This window comes from Aplysia californica, unplaced genomic scaffold (assembly GCF_000002075.1).
Source record: "Aplysia californica isolate F4 #8 unplaced genomic scaffold, AplCal3.0 scaffold00253, whole genome shotgun sequence".
Classification (NCBI taxonomy): Eukaryota; Metazoa; Mollusca; class Gastropoda; order Aplysiida; family Aplysiidae; genus Aplysia; species Aplysia californica.
Window position 1 is genome coordinate 403,980 of NW_004797523.1, and position 18,735 is coordinate 422,714.

Sequence of the window (18,735 nt, forward strand, 5' to 3'; positions counted from 1 at the left end):
TCACGCTCATAACTGTACCTGATCTACAACAGGGAGCTGCTGCTTTTTCTTCCCTAATCCTTACTATTGTCATTTCCTCTACTTCTTTTGTATGTTTTTCACTCTCTTGTGACCTGCTATTTCCAGAGTGCCTTGATAGTTGAAACAGACCTTGTGCTGTTGAAACTAGAGAGGTGAGCAGAGTAAGTCTGATTCCCTGTAAAGACTTCTCTGTTGACACCCACCTCTTGGTGCTCATATGACCTTATGCAGTTGCGAGCGCCGTAAAACCCTCTACTATAAAAAAACGAAAATAATCACTTAGAAGCCGAGTTCAAATAAATAAAACATTTTTTTCGGACCCGAGTTCATATAGATAAAACCCATATTCGGACTGAAGTCCGAATAGATAAGAAATCTAATTGGGCTTGAGTCCGAATAGAGCTGGCCTTTTAAAAAAAAATTATTCTAAGTTAAGTCAAGATCCTGCTGTTTCCGGGAAACAGAATTTTTATGTTACAAAAAAAGTAAAAGTGATCTCCAGTTGTGTCACAGACTTGTCACAGATAATATACTCCTTAAATGCGATCATATCTTCATTGTAAACCTTGATGAGTGGGTAGATATTTGCCCTAGACAGTATCAGGCTGGGGTGTGAACTTGTTGATAACAGTTTGTTTTCAAATGTCATGCTCGCATAATTTAATCTTACTTAATTACTTACTTGGTTGGAGAATAGACATCATTGCAGGCGGCACAATGCCATAGCTGCTCCTCCCTCCTCTCCAAGATCCATGAAAGGGTCTGCCTGCTGATCATGCCAAACAGCTGGTTGGATATTCTTCTGGCTTTTCCACGCAGGTTGCTGATTGCCTGGTGCCGCCAATCTCAGCCTGGCCGGCTAGCTTAGTAGCACGTTCATTACCTTGAACTCCTGTAATTTGATCCCTAAACCATACCTTAACATCATCATACACTGGATGGTAGTGCCTCAACATCAGATGGGAGCACACCGTACTCTGAACTCTTTTGAGGATTTTGCTTCCCTGGCCATAGCAGTTGTCTTTTTTCTCTATGCTCATGTATGCTAGACAAACTGGATTTTAATTGTTAGGGTCACAAAACAATGGCGTTTAACGACATGAGCAGGGAACTTGGTCAGTATCTTTCCTCTTACCGGTATTTATATCTCCTTTGAATGATTTCTTTTTCATCTTAGAATCAAGGAGGTAAATAGGATGCAAAGTGGTAGCTGAGTTGTGCCCCCCTGAATCTGCCTGGAATAACTTAAATGGAATCAGAACCCGGTCTGCTTAGGGGCCCACTTTTTTGTAACACCACCTTCTTTCAAAAAATGTTCTTCCTTGTGCTTCTTTCCAAAGTGTGTGGGGCCCAGGGTACAGTTAAAGTTATGATTTACAACATGACTGAGGGCTGGACCTGCATAGTTAGATATATGGTTTGGTTAGATAGGGTAATGGGGCTTGCCTGTGCACACTTTATCTAATAGATGGTAATAGACCTAGTAGGCTTTGCTTAATCAGTTTGATTTAGAAGTAATGAGGGCCTACTGGTGTTGCGTTCCATTTACACAAAAAAAGAACTGACTTCACAATATGTGGCATGTAGTTCCCTTGTTATTGGCTTGTTGGCTGTGGTTTTCATCTAATGTACTTGATCGTAACCTTATAAACTCAAAAGTGTTTGATTTTGGCGGAATAGATCAAACAGTGTCAAAATGGCAGCTTTTCCCTCCATGAAGGAAAATTTGAAAAGTAGATCAAACCCAAAGAGGTTATATAATACCAGAGCTTGCAGAAGTGACGTCAAACGTGTCAGACATGGGGGACCTTCTTACCCTCATCAACATGGCCGACGTGCCCCCATATGAAGAATCTGAGCCCCCACCCTGCTCCCCACGAGTTCTAGTACTAGTATATTAACTCTGTAAATCCTGAGTTTTTTCCACCGTTTCCCGGAGTTTTTTCTACAGTCACCGGTCTCATTATAACCCCGAAAGCTTGCCTCCAACTTCTAAATGGCAGAAACAAATGCTTTGTCATTATTAAAGGACTTGGTTCGGGAATAGTTCAGAAAAACAAGCAAAAACTAGCTCTAAATAAAACGAAAATGTTGTCACTAGTATCGGACGCTCCCAGCGTCCAGCCGGGAACAGGATTATTACCGCCGCCCAGCGTCCGATCGGGTTTAAAGAGTTAAGCTCCACCCTGCCCCCATATTTCAGTGCAAGCTAGTAGATTTTCTCCTAAGACCGCCGAAATGCCTGCACATGAGTCTCAAAAAGTACTCACCTGTCTGTTGAACTGCTCATGTCTTTCCCTTGAGGTTCAGTGTCCAGGGTGGGCACACGCAGCCCCCATTTGTTTACGTCAGGGACATCACTACCACAAACTCTAGCACTAAATAAAACCTCTTTGTTCAAACCATATCAAATAAGGATTGAACAGAGATTTTTGCAGTGGGCACAGGGTATTATATCTTATTCAGTCTCCACTGGCGCCTTGCTTTTTTTAAACCTAAGATGTAGTAGGCCTTTCTTTTGTACTTTATTAATGCAATTCTCTAACTAATATTTTTTCAGGTACGCAAAGGGATTCGGACTGGTGGAAAAGATCTTCTCCAATACTAGCATCGTGAATCAACCAAACACAGTGTTTGGCCTGGCCTTTTACACTTTTCAAGCTAGTTTAGGTTTGTTTTCTAATATTATTTTCATTTTTTTGTCAATTAATAACAAATGTTGCATAGCAATAGAAAATTGTAATTATTGAATACTAGCTGGGCCCCCTTTCGATGAAAGGAATGATCGGTGCATTAGCATCAACTGAAAGTCATTTAATTCGCCTACTTTATTTACACTGTACTGGAATGGAGCAATAAATCGGGAGAGAAAAGTGACACGTGTGTTTCCAAGTTGCCAAATAAATAATAGATGTATAGATTGATTCTCTATTCATTCATCTTTCGTGGTTGTACACTCCAGAATTTCAAAGGTGCGCACGGCAAGTGAACGGAAACCTCACTTGTTTACAATGGCATCTTAGAAGTAGAAGACAGACTTTTCCCAAGATTAGATCTAAAGGAAACTAATAAAAAAACTGAAAATTAAACTACAGTGACTTCAGGCTCCTCAATAAAACCAGAGAGTTTACAGTAATACTAGAGAGACGGCACTTCGCTCGGATGCGCATATCTGGGTCACCAGCTGATCATGGAGAAACCCACGGTAAACAAAACAAACAACTTTCATTGTTCAAGGCATTTTCGTTGATCACAGACAAGCATGGCCCCGGTTAGCACGAAATGTCAATGGTGTTCTGCTATAAATTACTGCACCTATTAGAATCAAAATCTGAGTTTCTTTCGATTTCCAAAGGACGACGAATATATTTTGATGAATAGAAAAATATAGATAAAAATAGTGACAATGTGATTGTGGTCCTACCAGACTGACACTCTATGTACAAACTCTACACACTTCAACTTTGTTATATATCAGCTATAAATTGGTGTGTTTTTTTTCCTGTCTGAATGGCCAAATTGAGCTTGCATTCTACTAGTGAAAGATATGTTACCTGGGTCTGCGAAAAGATGTCTAAATACAAAGTGCCATCGATCGGTTTTGCTACTTTCTTTGTCCGATTACCACTTTTCTTTTTTTGGGGGGGTGGGGGATGGGGGGTGGGATGGGGGATAGAAGGTGCTAGGAATCCCATTAAAGACTTTAAGTGGTAGATCTATCATTATTGCTTCATGTGCTTTTCCATGATCTGAAATTGTGAGAATTTAATATATGTGTGTGTGTGAGTGTGTGTTTGTGTGTGTGCGTGCGTGTGTGTGTGTGTGTGTGTGTGTGTGTGTGTGTGTGTGTGTGTGTGTGTGTGTGTGAGATAGAGAGAGAGAGGCAGACAGACAGACACACTGATAGACAGAGCGAGAGGGGTTAAAAAGAGAAATAGAGAAAGAGGGGGAGAGAGAGACAGAGACAGAGAAACAGATTGACAGACAGACATACAGACAGAGCGAGAGTGGGGAGAAAGAGAGACAGAGAAAGGGAGACATTATAGAGAGAGAGAGAGAGAGAGACAGACCGACAGAGAGGGAGAGAGAGATGACAGAGGGACACTGGAGAACGAGTAGATTTGCTGAAAATTAAACCGATTATTCCTTTAATTACGGTGATATTATTTTTTCAGATCTATAGAGACGAAGTAATGTATCTGCGTCTATTTGTTTATTAGAATGTATGTTAACTTAAGCCCAAAACAAATTATGGTAGGCCTACTTTTTTGTATATATATATTATGTAACAAGGTAAAGATTATTTTGATTGTGCAGAATTTTTTATTATTTTTATTTCATCAGTTTCATTTTATCAAGGATTTCCAGTTTGAATTGTGTTTTGTAACACATTTTTGTGGTTTTTGGTAAAAAAATAAGTTTAAAAAATCACTGCTGTGGACAATTCTAAAATAAGATATTATTATTCAGATTCATTATAAATGTATATCGCTGGCAAGCTGTTCAGATGTCTTAAACCAGAAAGCAAACTCTTTTCAGGAGAGAAAATTCTGTTCCAATTCTTTTACATGTACCGGTACTAATTATATGATCCTGACTTAGGTTTTTTTTGTCTTTCATTGCCTTTTTCAACATATAAAGAATTTGCATTTTGAATTAATATTTAAGAAGTTTAATACAGTCGGTACAGCATACAGCAACCTGTTATAAAAAATATGTCAAAGTTTTGGAAGCTAGAACATCTGATCCCCTCCAGGGCAGTGTTACTGACTGAAGTGTCTTTAGGCCATTCCCAAAGGGGGGCTATTAACATGTTTTTGTGCACAGTAGAATTGTAAATGTGCTCATTTATCAACAATGTCATGCTCGTACCGTGCTGGAACAGCATAAGGAGAACTGCTGCTTTTTCTTTCCTCATCCTTACTATCGTCTTTTTTCCTCTACTTCTTTTGTATGTTTGTCTTGTGAACTGCTATTTCGGGGGTGCCTCGATAATGGAAGCAGACTTTGTGCTGTTGAGGCTAGAGAGGCGAGCGGTAAAACCTTGCTAAAACAAACAAAGAACATCTGAACAGCTGGCCACCAATATATGCCATGCATCAGTTGATGTTTAGAGTCAGTTGTGTTGTAGGCTTATAGCTAGGATATCTTGAAAAAAAAAAGAAACTTAAAAAATCTTTAGTGTTTTGATGTGTATGCATACAGTAGTATAGTCATAATAGTATAGGCTATATATAATCTACAATGCATGTCTCGAAATAACAGTATAGAATATATACAATGTATGTCTTGAAATAATTGTTTCTTTCGTCCAATTTATATACTTTTTTGTCTGTTTTTTCGAACCAGCGACCCGCTCATCCGTTCCTTCAGCACTAGGTCTCACAGTGGGAAGTGCCTTTGCTAATGTTGGGTCAATATACTTGGGCTACATTCTGGCGTTCGTCCTGAAAGATTTCTGCATTGTTTGTGTTTCGACGTACGTTGTGAATTTCCTTTTGCTGGTGGCCAGTGCGTTGAAGCTGAAGGAAGCAGCGAGAGCAGAGATAAAGGAGATATCAAAGAAGAAGAAATGAAACAGTTTAAGGGAAGCAATTGTGGCCTTGGTGGAGGTTGAGACTATATTCAGTTTTCTCTTTTTTTTCTGAGTCTGTGTGTTTTGTGTGACTGAAAACTTTTTGAAGAGCCTGAACTTGCATTTTTGAAAGTCGTCAAAGGTAGTAAAAGATATTGTAGTTAGTTTCAGATGTGTTACTGTTATGTGTGATCAAGCGAGCTATAAAACTTTGTGAGATATGGCATGTACCTTGTATGGGCTTGAAATAAGGATGTGCCTTGTGAAGAATGTCATCTTATTCTAAGATAACTTGTAATGTAGAGGTCAAAAAGAGGAAACAGCAGACGCTTAATAAAAATAAAAGGTATGTCATGTGATTAAAATTAAAACATAATAATAATTTGGTGTGTGTTAAGTTACACTTACTCACAACAGTTGCAGCTTTACCTTGTTTTAAAAAACATTTTTTTACGTATATTAACTATTTTATAAGTATGAAGGCTTTAAGTTGGATGTACCATTAAAGAAAAAGATTAAATTTGTTAATGTAATGATTACATCCTCATTTTGATAAGAAGAGTATTTACTTTCATTAGCTGTTTGCTGTCCTAAGATAACATTAATTTTGTATTCTGTTGAGCAAACTGATATAATATCTACTCAGGCTCTTCTTTTCTGGAATGCTTGTTATTTTAAAAAAATAGTTATTAGATTTGCCATTGTCTGATGTTAGTACTGGTATCAATAGTCAATAGTCTAGACTGATACAACTACTAAGAGCATACTCTAATTTTATATATTCACCTAAAGGAATAAATATCAGCACTGTCTTGTGTTGAAGACATTAATATAATGGATCATATTATACCTTATTGAATCATATTGATATATATATATATGTGCCTACATCAAAGTCAGAATGTTAGTAGTAGTAGTAGTAGAGTTGCCACAGCTGATCTAGTGTAAGCTTTACATTAATTGCTTTTCTCACAGAAATGTTACGCAGAGTATAACTTAGGTTATGTTTTTGTCTGGTCTTGTAATGGCCAGAGGCTCCACAGCATATATATATGTGTCACGACGCGGTGGAATCAGGCGCTCCTCAATTTTGGGGCATGATTTATTGGCAGTTTTCAATGAAATAGATACCAATCTATCCTGAAAACAAACAACTCAAGCTATTTGCGATTGAAAAAAGTGAGGTCGCCTGGTTTCAGTGGTGAAACTGGCAAGAAAATGGCGCCAAAGCTTTGTCACTCCAATAGCTAAAGAGTCCTTGAAAGCAAAAAAATGACATATTTTGTTCCTTTATTCAATGTTTTTCAGTAAAACTCTAATGGAAGTGTGTTTTTATAAGGACAATAAAAGAGGTTGAGCCAAAAATAAAAATTCGATAAGAATTTCCAAACTGGCGGAAACATGCCTGTTTCTCCGATTTCTGTATTTTGACAAGCGCCTGATTTCACATGGCTGCTTGATTTATTTCCAACTTCTTGTTTTGAATATGATGTGAGTTGGAGTTGTGAGCCAGGATAATTGAATCAAAGATGGACTCTTGGCACATTGAGTGATTCACATCCTGAAGGCCTTTTAGTTTAAGCTTAATTAGAATTAGTGATAATTACTGTAGTTATTGAATAGTCATGATATCTTAAGTCAAGGCAGAGTAGGGAAAAGACGATATTGTAAAATTGTGTTGATCATTTCATGAGAGTTACCAACTCAATTATCATGAATTTGGCAAGTGGCTTAATTTGGTGGTAGTGTTGAAAAAAAAAATAAAGCAATGTAGGGCCTACAGTATAACACGGATAGTTGGAAGACAGAAGACTCGAAATCACACATCTGTGGAACAGTGCCTGCGGTCCGGTTTTTTTTCTCTTCTTTATCTTTGTAAAATATATCCCTCGAACTACCGAGGCCGGTCCCAACAAATTTGAGCTATCTGTGTTTTTTATACTGTATTTTTGTTTCTTTATAATATTGTTAATAAATGAATAGTTCTCATCTGAGGCAAGTCCAGCAAAATTCCAAATTGATGTGCTTAGCTGACAACATGTCTCTCTCTCTGTCTGAGTTGGAGACATTGCACGTTGCAATTTCCTATTTCCGCTACTGTTATTCAGTCAAAGGTGTAGTTTTATTTTGTTATGCGACCGCTACTGGTCAGTGGTAGATCCTACTACACTACTACAGTCAAACCTTCCTAAAAAACCTGTCCAAGAAAATCACCTGTACAAATGACCACTTCCCAATTGGACAGGTTTGACTGACTCTTTCTTTACTTTTCTGTTTCTGTCATGTCTATGGAGTCTATGGATCTGGATCTGTCATAGCACCAACCAAGTGGATGTTGTCACATCTATGTGCTATTCTTTGCTCAAACTATTTGTACTGTATACTAAACCTGACTGCTCGGGTGCTCTGGTGCGGTTTGCTCCTTCTTTCCTATCAAACATCGATCATCCTTATCTCTCTTCCTTTATTTTTGATGTGTTCCTCTCTTGTGTCACATCGATTCTTCAGCCCTTTTATGACCTTATTGTGTTGCAAGTGCCGTAAAACTCTTTGCGAATTTAACTAAACCTGTCGGAAAGAAAATACATAAAGGACTTTTCTATTGTATGTTGTCCAAGATAGCCTACATTCGTTATGAAATATAAGAGTAGATTTTTGTTGTAACAATTACTTTGACAAAGCTATTGCATACATATTTCATGTATGGAGTGCCTGGCTTGTTAAATTATGTATTCCTTCCTGGGCTTCATTGTCTGTTTTGTCACTCTCATGGTCTCCAATATTTCAGTATGCACTTGGTATGCAATAAGTAAAAAGAAAGTAGACTGGGAGAGAGAAAGAGAGAGAGGACTATTTTCTATGATCTTTTACTGAAGTTTATATGTTTTATTGGAATATGTGGTGAACATACACGTGTGTAATTAATAGAAGTATTTTTCATGCATCTCAGCTCAGGACTCTATTATTATTTTGACTTTTGTCTTCTCATCATAGGGTATTAACTTGATTGATGGTATATTTGTGTCATGATGCGGTGGAATCAGACGCTCGTCAATTTTGGGGCAAATGGAGTTATTGCCATTGGTGATAACTCGAAGCCAGTTACTTTACCTTGCTGTTGACGAAAAATATATGGAATGTACTTTCCTGTTGATGGGACAGTACATTATGAAGCCTATGTATGCAGGGACAGTACATGTTAGCCTTATGCAGTTTGAAACTTTTCTCCTGTACACTCCTCAATCTCAATATGGCATGTATTTATATTATTACGGGGCCATATTATTGATATTATCAAGGGAAGAGTCTAGATTTCCTTTTCTGATGTACACTTGATCTTTATTTCTGTCTGCCCCGCTCTCAATATCAGTCGTAAGTCGCACTGTGCTATTATCAGCTTCGTTGAGGCTCGAAAGGCAAAAAACTGACTTTCCTTCAAATTTTTGTTTTTTGGATATAGTGAAAGTTTGATGTCTTCTGCTTCATTTAATATAAAAATAAACAACTATAATCAACTATAAATATTTTATTTTGATTTATTTTGGAGGTGTGTGTGGTTTATTGTGAGCTTGGGTGACGAGATAAAGGAATTTGGACCTTGCTAGTGTGAAGCTGTGAGATTATTGTTTGAACCATTACCTCATGGCCACCTTTGCTTCAACCAAAGATTTTCCATTGCTCCAACGTTCTTCATTCGCAACTATTTTTAGATTTTGACCCCTTTACGAGCATGAATGGTCTGAAATGTAAACAACTCTGATTGGTAGTAAAACGGAGTAAAAATGGTACATGTACCTTCTAGCTCACTTCAAGCTTGTTTACGTAAACAGCTGACTGTGCGGGCGTGCCCTGCTAGCTGCTATCATCTGTTGATCTTTCAGTTTTACACTTGAATTGACTTTAAAAATTTGTTTTTATTGTGTTTTGGAGCTTTTAAAAGATTATCCTTCCTCAGAGCAGATTCCTTACCTAGGGGCCACCGAGGCGGTCTATGTGCATGTGTGTATGTGTGAGTGTGTTGGTGTGTTAATATGTGTGTGTGTGTATGTGAGAGTGTGTGTTTGGGCTCTCTGTGTTTATGGAGCTATTGCAAACATATTATAATCAGGTAGCGTAAACACAGCACGTAAGCCAACTTGCAACTTTCCAAGCGCGTGGTTTCGGTGAAATGGGGGTAATTCAGATCTGTTTCTTTGTTCTTTTGCTATAGAACACCAAATGCTGAACACTTTGAAAAAGTTCAGATTTTCTTTGTTATAATATTGCAAGTTGTATATTATATCCGGGTATATGGAGCTAACACGGCACGTAAGCCGACTTGCAGCTTTCCGAGTGCGTGGTTTCGGTGAAATGGGGGGTAATTCAGATCTGTTTCTTTGTTCTTTTGCTATAGAACACCAAATGCTGAACACTTTGAAAAAGTTCAGATTTTCTTTGTTATAATATTGTTAGTTGTATATTATATCCGGGTATATGGAGCTGGAGAATCGCCGTGGAAAGGGAATCCCCTCGCGGTTGGAATGCGAGGTCCCCCGGTTCAAAATTGACACCCATGCATTCGAATGCGTTGCAGAAAGATCAATGATTAAATACTGTCTTTTCATTGGTGGAGAACCATACAGCATTGAGCGTGGTTTCCCATGGTTATTATTTTTTACCTTTGGCATTAAGATAGAAAACCTTGAAACGACAATGAAACAGGGTCTAAGTTTTCAAAGATCATTTTTAACACGAAATGTGTAAAATACCGGCTAAAGAATTTTAAAAGGTACCAATAGAAAGAACAGTTCTTTTTCTATTAGAATAAAGTCATTGGCTTGGAATTATTATGCGTGAATCCTTCTGCGAAACTATCGGGAGAACTCAGTATACTACAGTATTGAGCCGGCTCGCTCGCTGTGAATGTGAAGGCTGGTGCGATGCCGGCCGAGACAACGCTCGGTGTATTTATTGAAATAACGACAGATCATCGTGTTTGAGGCAATAAAACGCTGATTTGTAATGATCTCAGTCTTGAAAAATATTAGGCTTAATTTCTATGTTATAGTGATTGTACTCTTTTAATGTAGAGATGTTTGGTGCACTTGGTACTCTATTACTATCTGTCAAACATGGGGTTGCAGCCAGTTAACGACTTCAGCAATATTTGATTATTATGTTAAATTGAAACAGCTGCCATTGTCTTAAACATTGACTGAGAGGTAAAAGTATGGTACCAAAATTCTCAGGAGACAAAGGCCTTTCATGTGAAACAGATGAATTTGACATACAGCTACTTTGAAAATTTAGTGTCTGGTACCTAGTATAATGCTAATATTTCGTTGCATTCCATGTGAAGTCCATTCTCGTTAAAATTTTGTTTGGTCCATAAGTTTTTTCTCTGAGAATGAATAGTTTTCTACTTTTGTATGTTACCTTGTAGTGGCATAGCCAAGATAACTGCTAAATTTCAAGTCTCTTTCTCAATTTTAAGACCCCCATTGCTATGGAAACATGTTGCTCAACTTCGGAGGCCATTTTCTCCTTTTCGTGTTTCTTCACCTCGCACAATTAAAAGTTCTGTATTTTCGCCAAATATAGTCATATTTACTTCATTCTTGTTTTCAATTGTAGGGAAAAAGGGATACTTTTTAAAAATAATGTTAACTCAGTTTTGAAATTTCCTTCATATGACTGATATTGACCGGCAGGGACACATTTATATGATTTTTGTGACTTTATTTTTACACTCAGTACAATTGTTGCCTGTCACTGTGTGTGATTCAAATTTTTCCCTTTTTGAGTTGTGAAATGAGGAAGCTGCAGTGTCAGCTTGAATTGGTAGGCCAATATTGGGTAGGACAGAGGTGTGAAACGGGCATCTTTCGTGTTTGAGATTTGATGTTGGGATGTTTATTCAATAAAAAAAACAGTGACAAAGTGAAAAAAAAAAAAAATGATCATTAAAAAATGATCATATTTACGAAGACTGTGCTTTGATGCTTTTTAAAAAGACTGTAGGCCTATTTATGGTATCACATATCTCTTTGCAAACAGCATGACATGTGTTCGTAGGCTTGAATGGGAGAGAGGTGTGGTCGTATATGTACAAATGTCAGACTGCATCAAATATAAATTGTTTTGTACACCAAGTACATTTTTTCAGAGGTAGCTGCATCAAATAAAAAAGTGCAGGATTTCTTTAAGATTAAGATGTTGAGGATAATTTCATTCTTTGTCAGAATTTTAGCTGATGGTTATTATTACAATTATTTCTATTCTTTTCTTGTTATTTTTATCTTGCTTTTTCCCTGCACAAAATGATTGTTATTGTGTCACTGTGCCTCACTTCTTCTTCTTCATGCTCCCTAGTAAGATTTCAGGAGTACTGGACTGCTGGTTCATCAACCGGCAGTGCAAATGATTTTTACGTATGTGGCAGTTTTTCCTACTTGGTAGGGACCCTCACCTTCTGGCAGCCACATTGCCATTTCAAAGGTACTCTTATACTGACTAGAGTACCGGGTATTTTCAGATTTGGTAGGAATTAATTTTGTATTTTGCCAGCGTGGCGCCAGGAGTAGCATTAGAAAGAGCCAGCCATCTGCAATTTAGTTCTCTTAGAAAGTTATTCTTGGTCTACCTAGTGGCGTCGGTAGCCTAGTGGTTATAGGGCTACCGGACCTGTAATTGCAAGATTGCGGGTTCGGGGGTTCATGCCTCAGCTTGGTCCAATATCGTGTCCTTGGGAAAGGCATTTTACATGAATTTCCTATTTGGCTTGGTCCTTTTGGAGACTGTAAACTCTGAGGTCCTGCCTCTTACACAACCTAATAGTGTTGATAAAGGCATTAAACCTATACCATTCACTATTTGGTCTACCTCTGCCTCTTCTGCGGTTCGATTTCACACCAAGATTTTCCTGCATCTCAACTTTTTGCAAAGTGAGCCTGCCTCTCTGTTTCTGTTATATGAACTACAACAATTTCTGGGCTAATAGCCTCTGGTTTATAGAACTGCTTGGAGAAAATATAAGTTGTGGTGGCTGCCAATAGCTGAGTATACAAATAACACTACACCTTGAAAGACATCAGCTTACCACTACATTTTCACACGACTAAAGAAGCAAACAATATACAGCTGAAGTCTTTCAAGATACAATGTAGAGGGTGGTGTTTTCATCAAACAGACAACAAGAGGAAACATTTTTCTCTTTCTCTTGTGCTTCATTTCTGTCTGGATCTGTAATAAACCTTTTAATAAGCTTCGGTTAAATATTCAAGAAAATAAAACAAACTGTTACTAGTACACTTTTCATCATGGTTTCTTTATTTTTTTCTTCACGAGTTTCTGAGGCCCAATGATCTTGAATGTGGTTCTGTGGGGAAAAAGAAAAAGCGATGATGAAATACGTCATTCACTGTTCCTGCTCAAACACTTGAGTCTTATTAATCAAAAGACTACCCAATTTATCTTAAGCAGCAGCTCAATAATAGGCAACTGCTACTAAAAAACGCTAACGTCAACATAAATGATAAATGTGAATTTGTTCCTTCCCATTTCCTTTCAACAGTCTGGTCTTTCGAGGAAGTATAAACCCAAGTAATATCTATACTTTGATTCTACCTGGGGGGGGGGGGGGGGGGGGGGGGGGACTTCAGTTTTCAGCCAACCAGTCAAACCCTGTAGAATAATACAATTGTCCTACAAGCCCCAAAATTACCCTTGGACAAACAGTTGATTACACACAATTTTTCTCTCCGAGATGACATCTATGAACAGTTTTCCGGTTATTTTCACAAAAAGAAGCAGTTGCAATTCCACAGGTCAACTATATAGGACTACTAATAAAACTAAAGTAAAATATACAGGAACTACTAGAGGTCAACAGCTTCACTCAATTTAATTATTACATCTTTGAGTTCCTGTAAGGAAAAAAGAGTAGGGGTTGGGGGTTACATCAGCGATTGTGGTAAAAGGCTTTACTTCGCTGACTGAAGAAGACAAGACTTGAGTTTGTTTTAGTTTTAGTAGAGGTTTTTCGGCGCTCGCAACTGCATAAGGTCATATGAGTGCCAAGGGGTAGATGTCAACACAGAAGTCCTTACAGGGAATCAGACTTACTCTGCACACCTCTCTAGCTTCAACAGCACAAAGTCTTCTTCCACTATCAAGGCACCCCGGAAATAGCGGGTTACAAGAGGGTGACAAACATACAAAAGAAGTAGAGGAAAATGACGTTGGTAAGGATTACGACAGAAAAGGCAGCAGTTCCCTGTTGTAGTTCAGGCACAGTTATGAGCACGACATTGTTGGATCAGCCCATTTACAATTCTACTGTGCATTAACACATTACACCCTAAGGGTCTGGACGGAAGTCTATTGTTAGATCCTAAGCAAGGGGAAAGAACCCACCTCCCGTGAATACAAGCCTTTATAAAACACATTTTTAAAATACTAAACAAATTCCAAAAATCCTGAAAAAATACAAGTTAAAACGAAAATTTAAAGTAGTTTGAGAAAAATATAACTTTATGTATGCGCAAACAGTTGGAAATGTTCTAACTTTACTTCAATCGGGGTGTCCGACCCGTCACTCTCACTCTCAGCCTGGCGGTTGGGCCCTAGATCTAAATTCTAGATTTTCTACGTCTGATCAATCTGAATCGCCCCAAACTCTTGCTACAACGTTTTCATCAAAATCTGAGTCATCTGATTTGTCATATGCTTGTTTTTGCTCAAATCCATCGTTATTTCCTTTTTCAAACTCAATTGTGTCGCTTTTCAACAAGTTGAGACACTTTCGAAGTGTCGGTAACATGATCGCACTTCGTTCGGCTCTAATACTAAAACTACTGACTGGCAGAGACTGGCCTGAAAAATTTCGTTTCGGTATCAAACGAAAGAAGAAACTTTTTGCAATAACTATGCAAATCAAAATCTCAGCCCCAGAGTCTCATCAAGGTGAGACTTCGTTCTAAAGACCAAGACGCTGGGTTGGTGCGGGCGGTTCCGGGTGAGTCAGGGTGGAGCACGTAAGGGAATTCCCGGGCAGTCCCGGACGAGTTAGGGTGTAATGTGTTAAAACGAGAAATGTCCTCCCTTTGGGAATGGCCTAAAGATACTTCAGTCAGTGGCACCGCCCAGGGGGTAGACTTAAGTTTGCATTCTCAAGTAGGGAAGTATTCCATAAATTCCGCTTTAACGGGACAGCTCTCATTTCCCTGAGTTTCAAGATCCTGCTTTCGAGAAATCGGCAACACCGCTTCCTGTTTGAGCAATTAAGTTTCTTTTCAAAGAGAATACAATAAGCTATTCAGTGCTGGGTTGAAGCAGAAAGGAATTGGGAATCCGTATTGTGAACTTATTTGAAGAAAAGAAGTGTGAATGAATTTGAAGCAGTTTGTGAAGTGAAATTTTTGAGCTGATCGGTTTCAGCCACCAACATCACGAATAGGTGCTCCGGTGAAAGGTCAGACTTCAAAGTTCAAAGGGTTAAACTGTTTAAAATGAAAACTGAGATAAAAACATGCATTATAATAACTATAGAAGAATATGAAGACTTACTGGCATGTGGAGCAAATGGGGCTGAAGGAGCAGTAAACTGGAAAGAAAGAAAAGTAAGTCTTGACAAATACACAGCTTAGTATGGTGGTGGTGGAGGGGGGGGGGGGAGCTGCAAATGAACATGTTATGATTATCATTACACACATATGACCTCAACTCTAACGCAAAAAGGACTAGTTGAAGAACATCTGAGCCTTTTCCAATGATCCCAATCACATAACTTTACAAGTATATATATATATATATTTATATATATATATAAAGAACTTCCATTATAAATGTCAGCACAAACACTGTAAACAGAACTGATTCATTCTACGGAACATGTCAAAAATGAACAAAAAGACAAGAAAGACAAGGATGGATAAACTTGGGTCTCAAACATTCATTAGAGCAAATAAAACATCCTTACATATCATGTACTGTAACTAAAAATACCCTTGTGCAGAAACCACTTTTTGTAATTCTCTTGGTACAATCTACTCGATAAACAAAACTTTAAAAAATTTATGGAACGTAACATGACAAGTCGGACAGCTACTTATTTATTTTAAACAGACCCAAATCGCGGCCTCGGTGCTTTCTTGTCGTATCTCCATTTTTTTAAACAGTGAAAACAGTTCATAACAAAGAGTGAGCTTAAAAAGAAGTCACATTTTCAATGTTAGAAAAAATGGAGATACGACAAAAAAGCACTGAAATCGCGAAATGTAATCTGCTGTAATTATGTCTGAAACAATTAGAAAATCCAGAAAGCTGCACTCACTTGACAAGCACACGGAGCAGACGTAACCGATTTCTATGAGATTTCTGTGACAAAAGCACGCCGCCCTGTAGTCAACTTGAGCCCGGGGTGGAAGAGCCATCTTGGACCGTGAACTTGGGTCAGGCAGGAATACCCACTGTTTAGGAAAATAAGAACAACAGTTAACCCCTTCATTGCCTTATACCTGGTATGTCCTAAAATGCGATATTGTTAGTGTTGTGCCGTACCATGTAGATCATGGGAGTCGGCAAAATTTGCCGCTCCTGGTTGCCAATATGACGTTACATGTACGCTAATAGCCTGGCTCTAATTCTTCTGTATGGAGATTTAGCCACAAGCCCTGCATAGATTCATATTCAGGAATGAAAGGCGCATGTATCGATACCAAATTTGCTGGTATTTCTTTACTGCTAGGCTTGCAAGCGATCGATAAACACAGATCTAGGCTTGTGGGCGGCTGCGTGGTCTCGTAAAATGTAAACATCGAAATACTTTAAAAAGTCAAATAAATTCACTTTTTAACTAAGGTTTGCAGGTCATTCGAAAATAAGAGTAAGACGGGAGGAAATGGAAAATGGAGAATAAGAAAAGTGACAATCGAAGGCCCAGTGTCGGAAATAAGTCACAAATGCGCTAGATCTAGATTACAAGTCCATTAACACTGAGACAATAGGCTGCTGTCCAGAGAAACGAGCTCAGCTGAAAATCAGTGCTGACAGAAGGAACGCTTACTCCATGCAACAAAAGGGTTAATGTAATGATAACAAGAAATCCACTGACAGAAAGTCTGTAAAAAAAAAAACAAGAACAGGAAAGAAATGCTCTCGAGTCAGCTTACTTCATTACAGTTGGAGAAAAAAGGGACATTCTGAGTCCATGGATCTTGAGTAAGGCATAAACCCCCACTTTTGGGAAAAAATAAACGATGTATAATGTTAACAAGATATTCAAAGACAGAAGCAATCATTAAACAATAAAATTAAAATTGAATAGAACGGGGGATGCTTTTGATTAGGCTTCCATTTTTATACTTTGCAAAGTTCAGAGCATATATATATATAATATATAAAAACAACGACGGTATACTTTGAATGGCATGTCTATGAGGTGTCATGAAAAAAAAGAAACAAGAAAACATAGCGGAAAGCATACCCTTGATCATGATTAGTTCTGATTAGAATGATACAATGCCAAAATAGATTAAATACATGTATAGATAACTGTGGATGTTTTTAAAATCCCCTACAACACAATTGAGACCATTTTAGGGAGGCAAACTGCTGCTTTCACCTTGCCTATTAGTATTAGGGCCAGACTGGACTGAGAGGGACATAGCATCCAGGTAGAAAAGACACTCTATAAAGTAAGTTTTTTCAAGCAGGAATAATAAAAACAACTAAATAAATTACACTTTTATTTGGTTTACAATGGCACACATACATGTATACATACATAAATACGCACATACATGAATATGTGCATAAATACTTATACAAATACACAATATTACACATACAGGACAGTTTACAACCATGCCACTGTCAGTCGCCACTGTGCAGTGCCCTGAATCAAACCCTTCTTGAAATATACACTTATGAAAGTGAAAGCACAAGAATTGCTTCCTTACTATCTTAGTATTGTTGATTTTGATAGGTACCGTATTTACTGAATAATAATATTGTTTATGGTGCACAGATCATTTCAGTGAAGTTACCAGTTCCTCTTTTTATTGACATCGCATGGGGGAAGTATCAGATAGACTCTCTCTTCATTTTTTGGGGGGGGTTGGAGACACAGATTTTTTTTTTTTAATCTCAAATATTTCAAATAGCAATCACAGAAGGAAGAACAGCATTCGTCTTTAGAATCTTGGCATCAAGGTCTAAAATATATATAGACAGTTCGTTTTATGGTGAGACAGACTCTAAGACAATACTTTGCTACTGTACTTCATTCCATGAGTGAACAGATGCAGACTAGAGAGTACAACAGTGTACATATGGAAAAGTGATAAAGTGTATGAAAATTTGTACTTAGGGCTTCTTCTTTCCTATCAAACAGCTATCATCCTTATCTCCCCTTTTTCTTTTTTATGTTTGTTACTCTCTTGTAACACCTCTAATCATCTTGCGCTCATATGACCTTACGCAGCTGCGAGCGCCGTAAAACCTCTACTAAAACTAGGTAGCGTAAACACGGCCTCGCGGGCACTCGCGGCCTTCCGAGCACGTGGTATCGGTGAAATCAGGGCAATTAAGAATGCTGTTTCTTTGCTCTTTCGTTATAAAACACCAAATGCTGTACACCTTGTAAAAGTTCAGCTTTTCCTCATTACAATGGTGTAAGTTGTTCAATATGTCTGATTATTAGTTGCTGGACATTCTCTTGAATCACCAAAAATCTAAAGCCAACACCGTCATCCTCACAGATGCCAAAAATGTCCTACAAGCTCTCCAAAAGCTACAAACAGCTCAAGCACGACAACTCCTTTCACTCCTAAGCAGGGCTGTCTACCTCAAAGTTCCCATTTCAGACAGATTCAGGGTCAGGTTCAGGTATTTTGGCCCAAATATCAGGGAGTACAAAGACAAAGAAGGGGAAAAAAAAAAGATGATCGTTGCCCCATCGAACGCGCTTGCTTTCCATGATATTGGGTAATTATATTTTCAAAACTTGTTTGTGCATGCACATGTTTGTGTGAGTGTCTGTGTCTGTGTGAGCATGTTCTCATGTGTGTTTATATATTCTGTCCTCAGAGAAAGTTGCATTTGAAAACAGCAAAAGTTGCAAAAAGCTGCAAGAAAAATCAACAAAAGTTGCAAGAAAA

At 38.1% G+C, this 18,735-nt stretch overlaps 2 protein-coding genes across 2 annotated transcripts in view; one reads left to right on the plus strand and one right to left on the minus strand.

The window, feature by feature from the left end:
- LOC101851872 (vitamin K epoxide reductase complex subunit 1) overlaps positions 1–6,387 on the plus strand; it is a 12,532-nt gene extending 6,145 nt beyond the window's left edge. Inside the window, exons 2-3 of the mRNA XM_005100625.3 lie at positions 2,582–2,691; positions 5,371–6,387. Coding sequence (XP_005100682.1) covers positions 2,582–2,691; positions 5,371–5,597 — 337 coding nt within the window. The 3' untranslated portion in view covers positions 5,598–6,387. The remainder of the gene's footprint in view (positions 1–2,581; positions 2,692–5,370) is intronic.
- A 6,494-nt stretch (positions 6,388–12,881) lies between these two features.
- The window catches only part of LOC101848296 (general transcription factor IIH subunit 3), a 32,894-nt gene continuing 27,040 nt past the window's right edge, over positions 12,882–18,735 (minus strand). Inside the window, exons 10-12 of the mRNA XM_005100607.3 lie at positions 15,909–16,044; positions 15,143–15,179; positions 12,882–12,953 (exon numbers count right to left, since the gene is read on the minus strand). Of these exons, the coding sequence (XP_005100664.1) occupies positions 12,893–12,953; positions 15,143–15,179; positions 15,909–16,044 (234 nt within the window). The 3' untranslated portion in view covers positions 12,882–12,892. The remainder of the gene's footprint in view (positions 12,954–15,142; positions 15,180–15,908; positions 16,045–18,735) is intronic.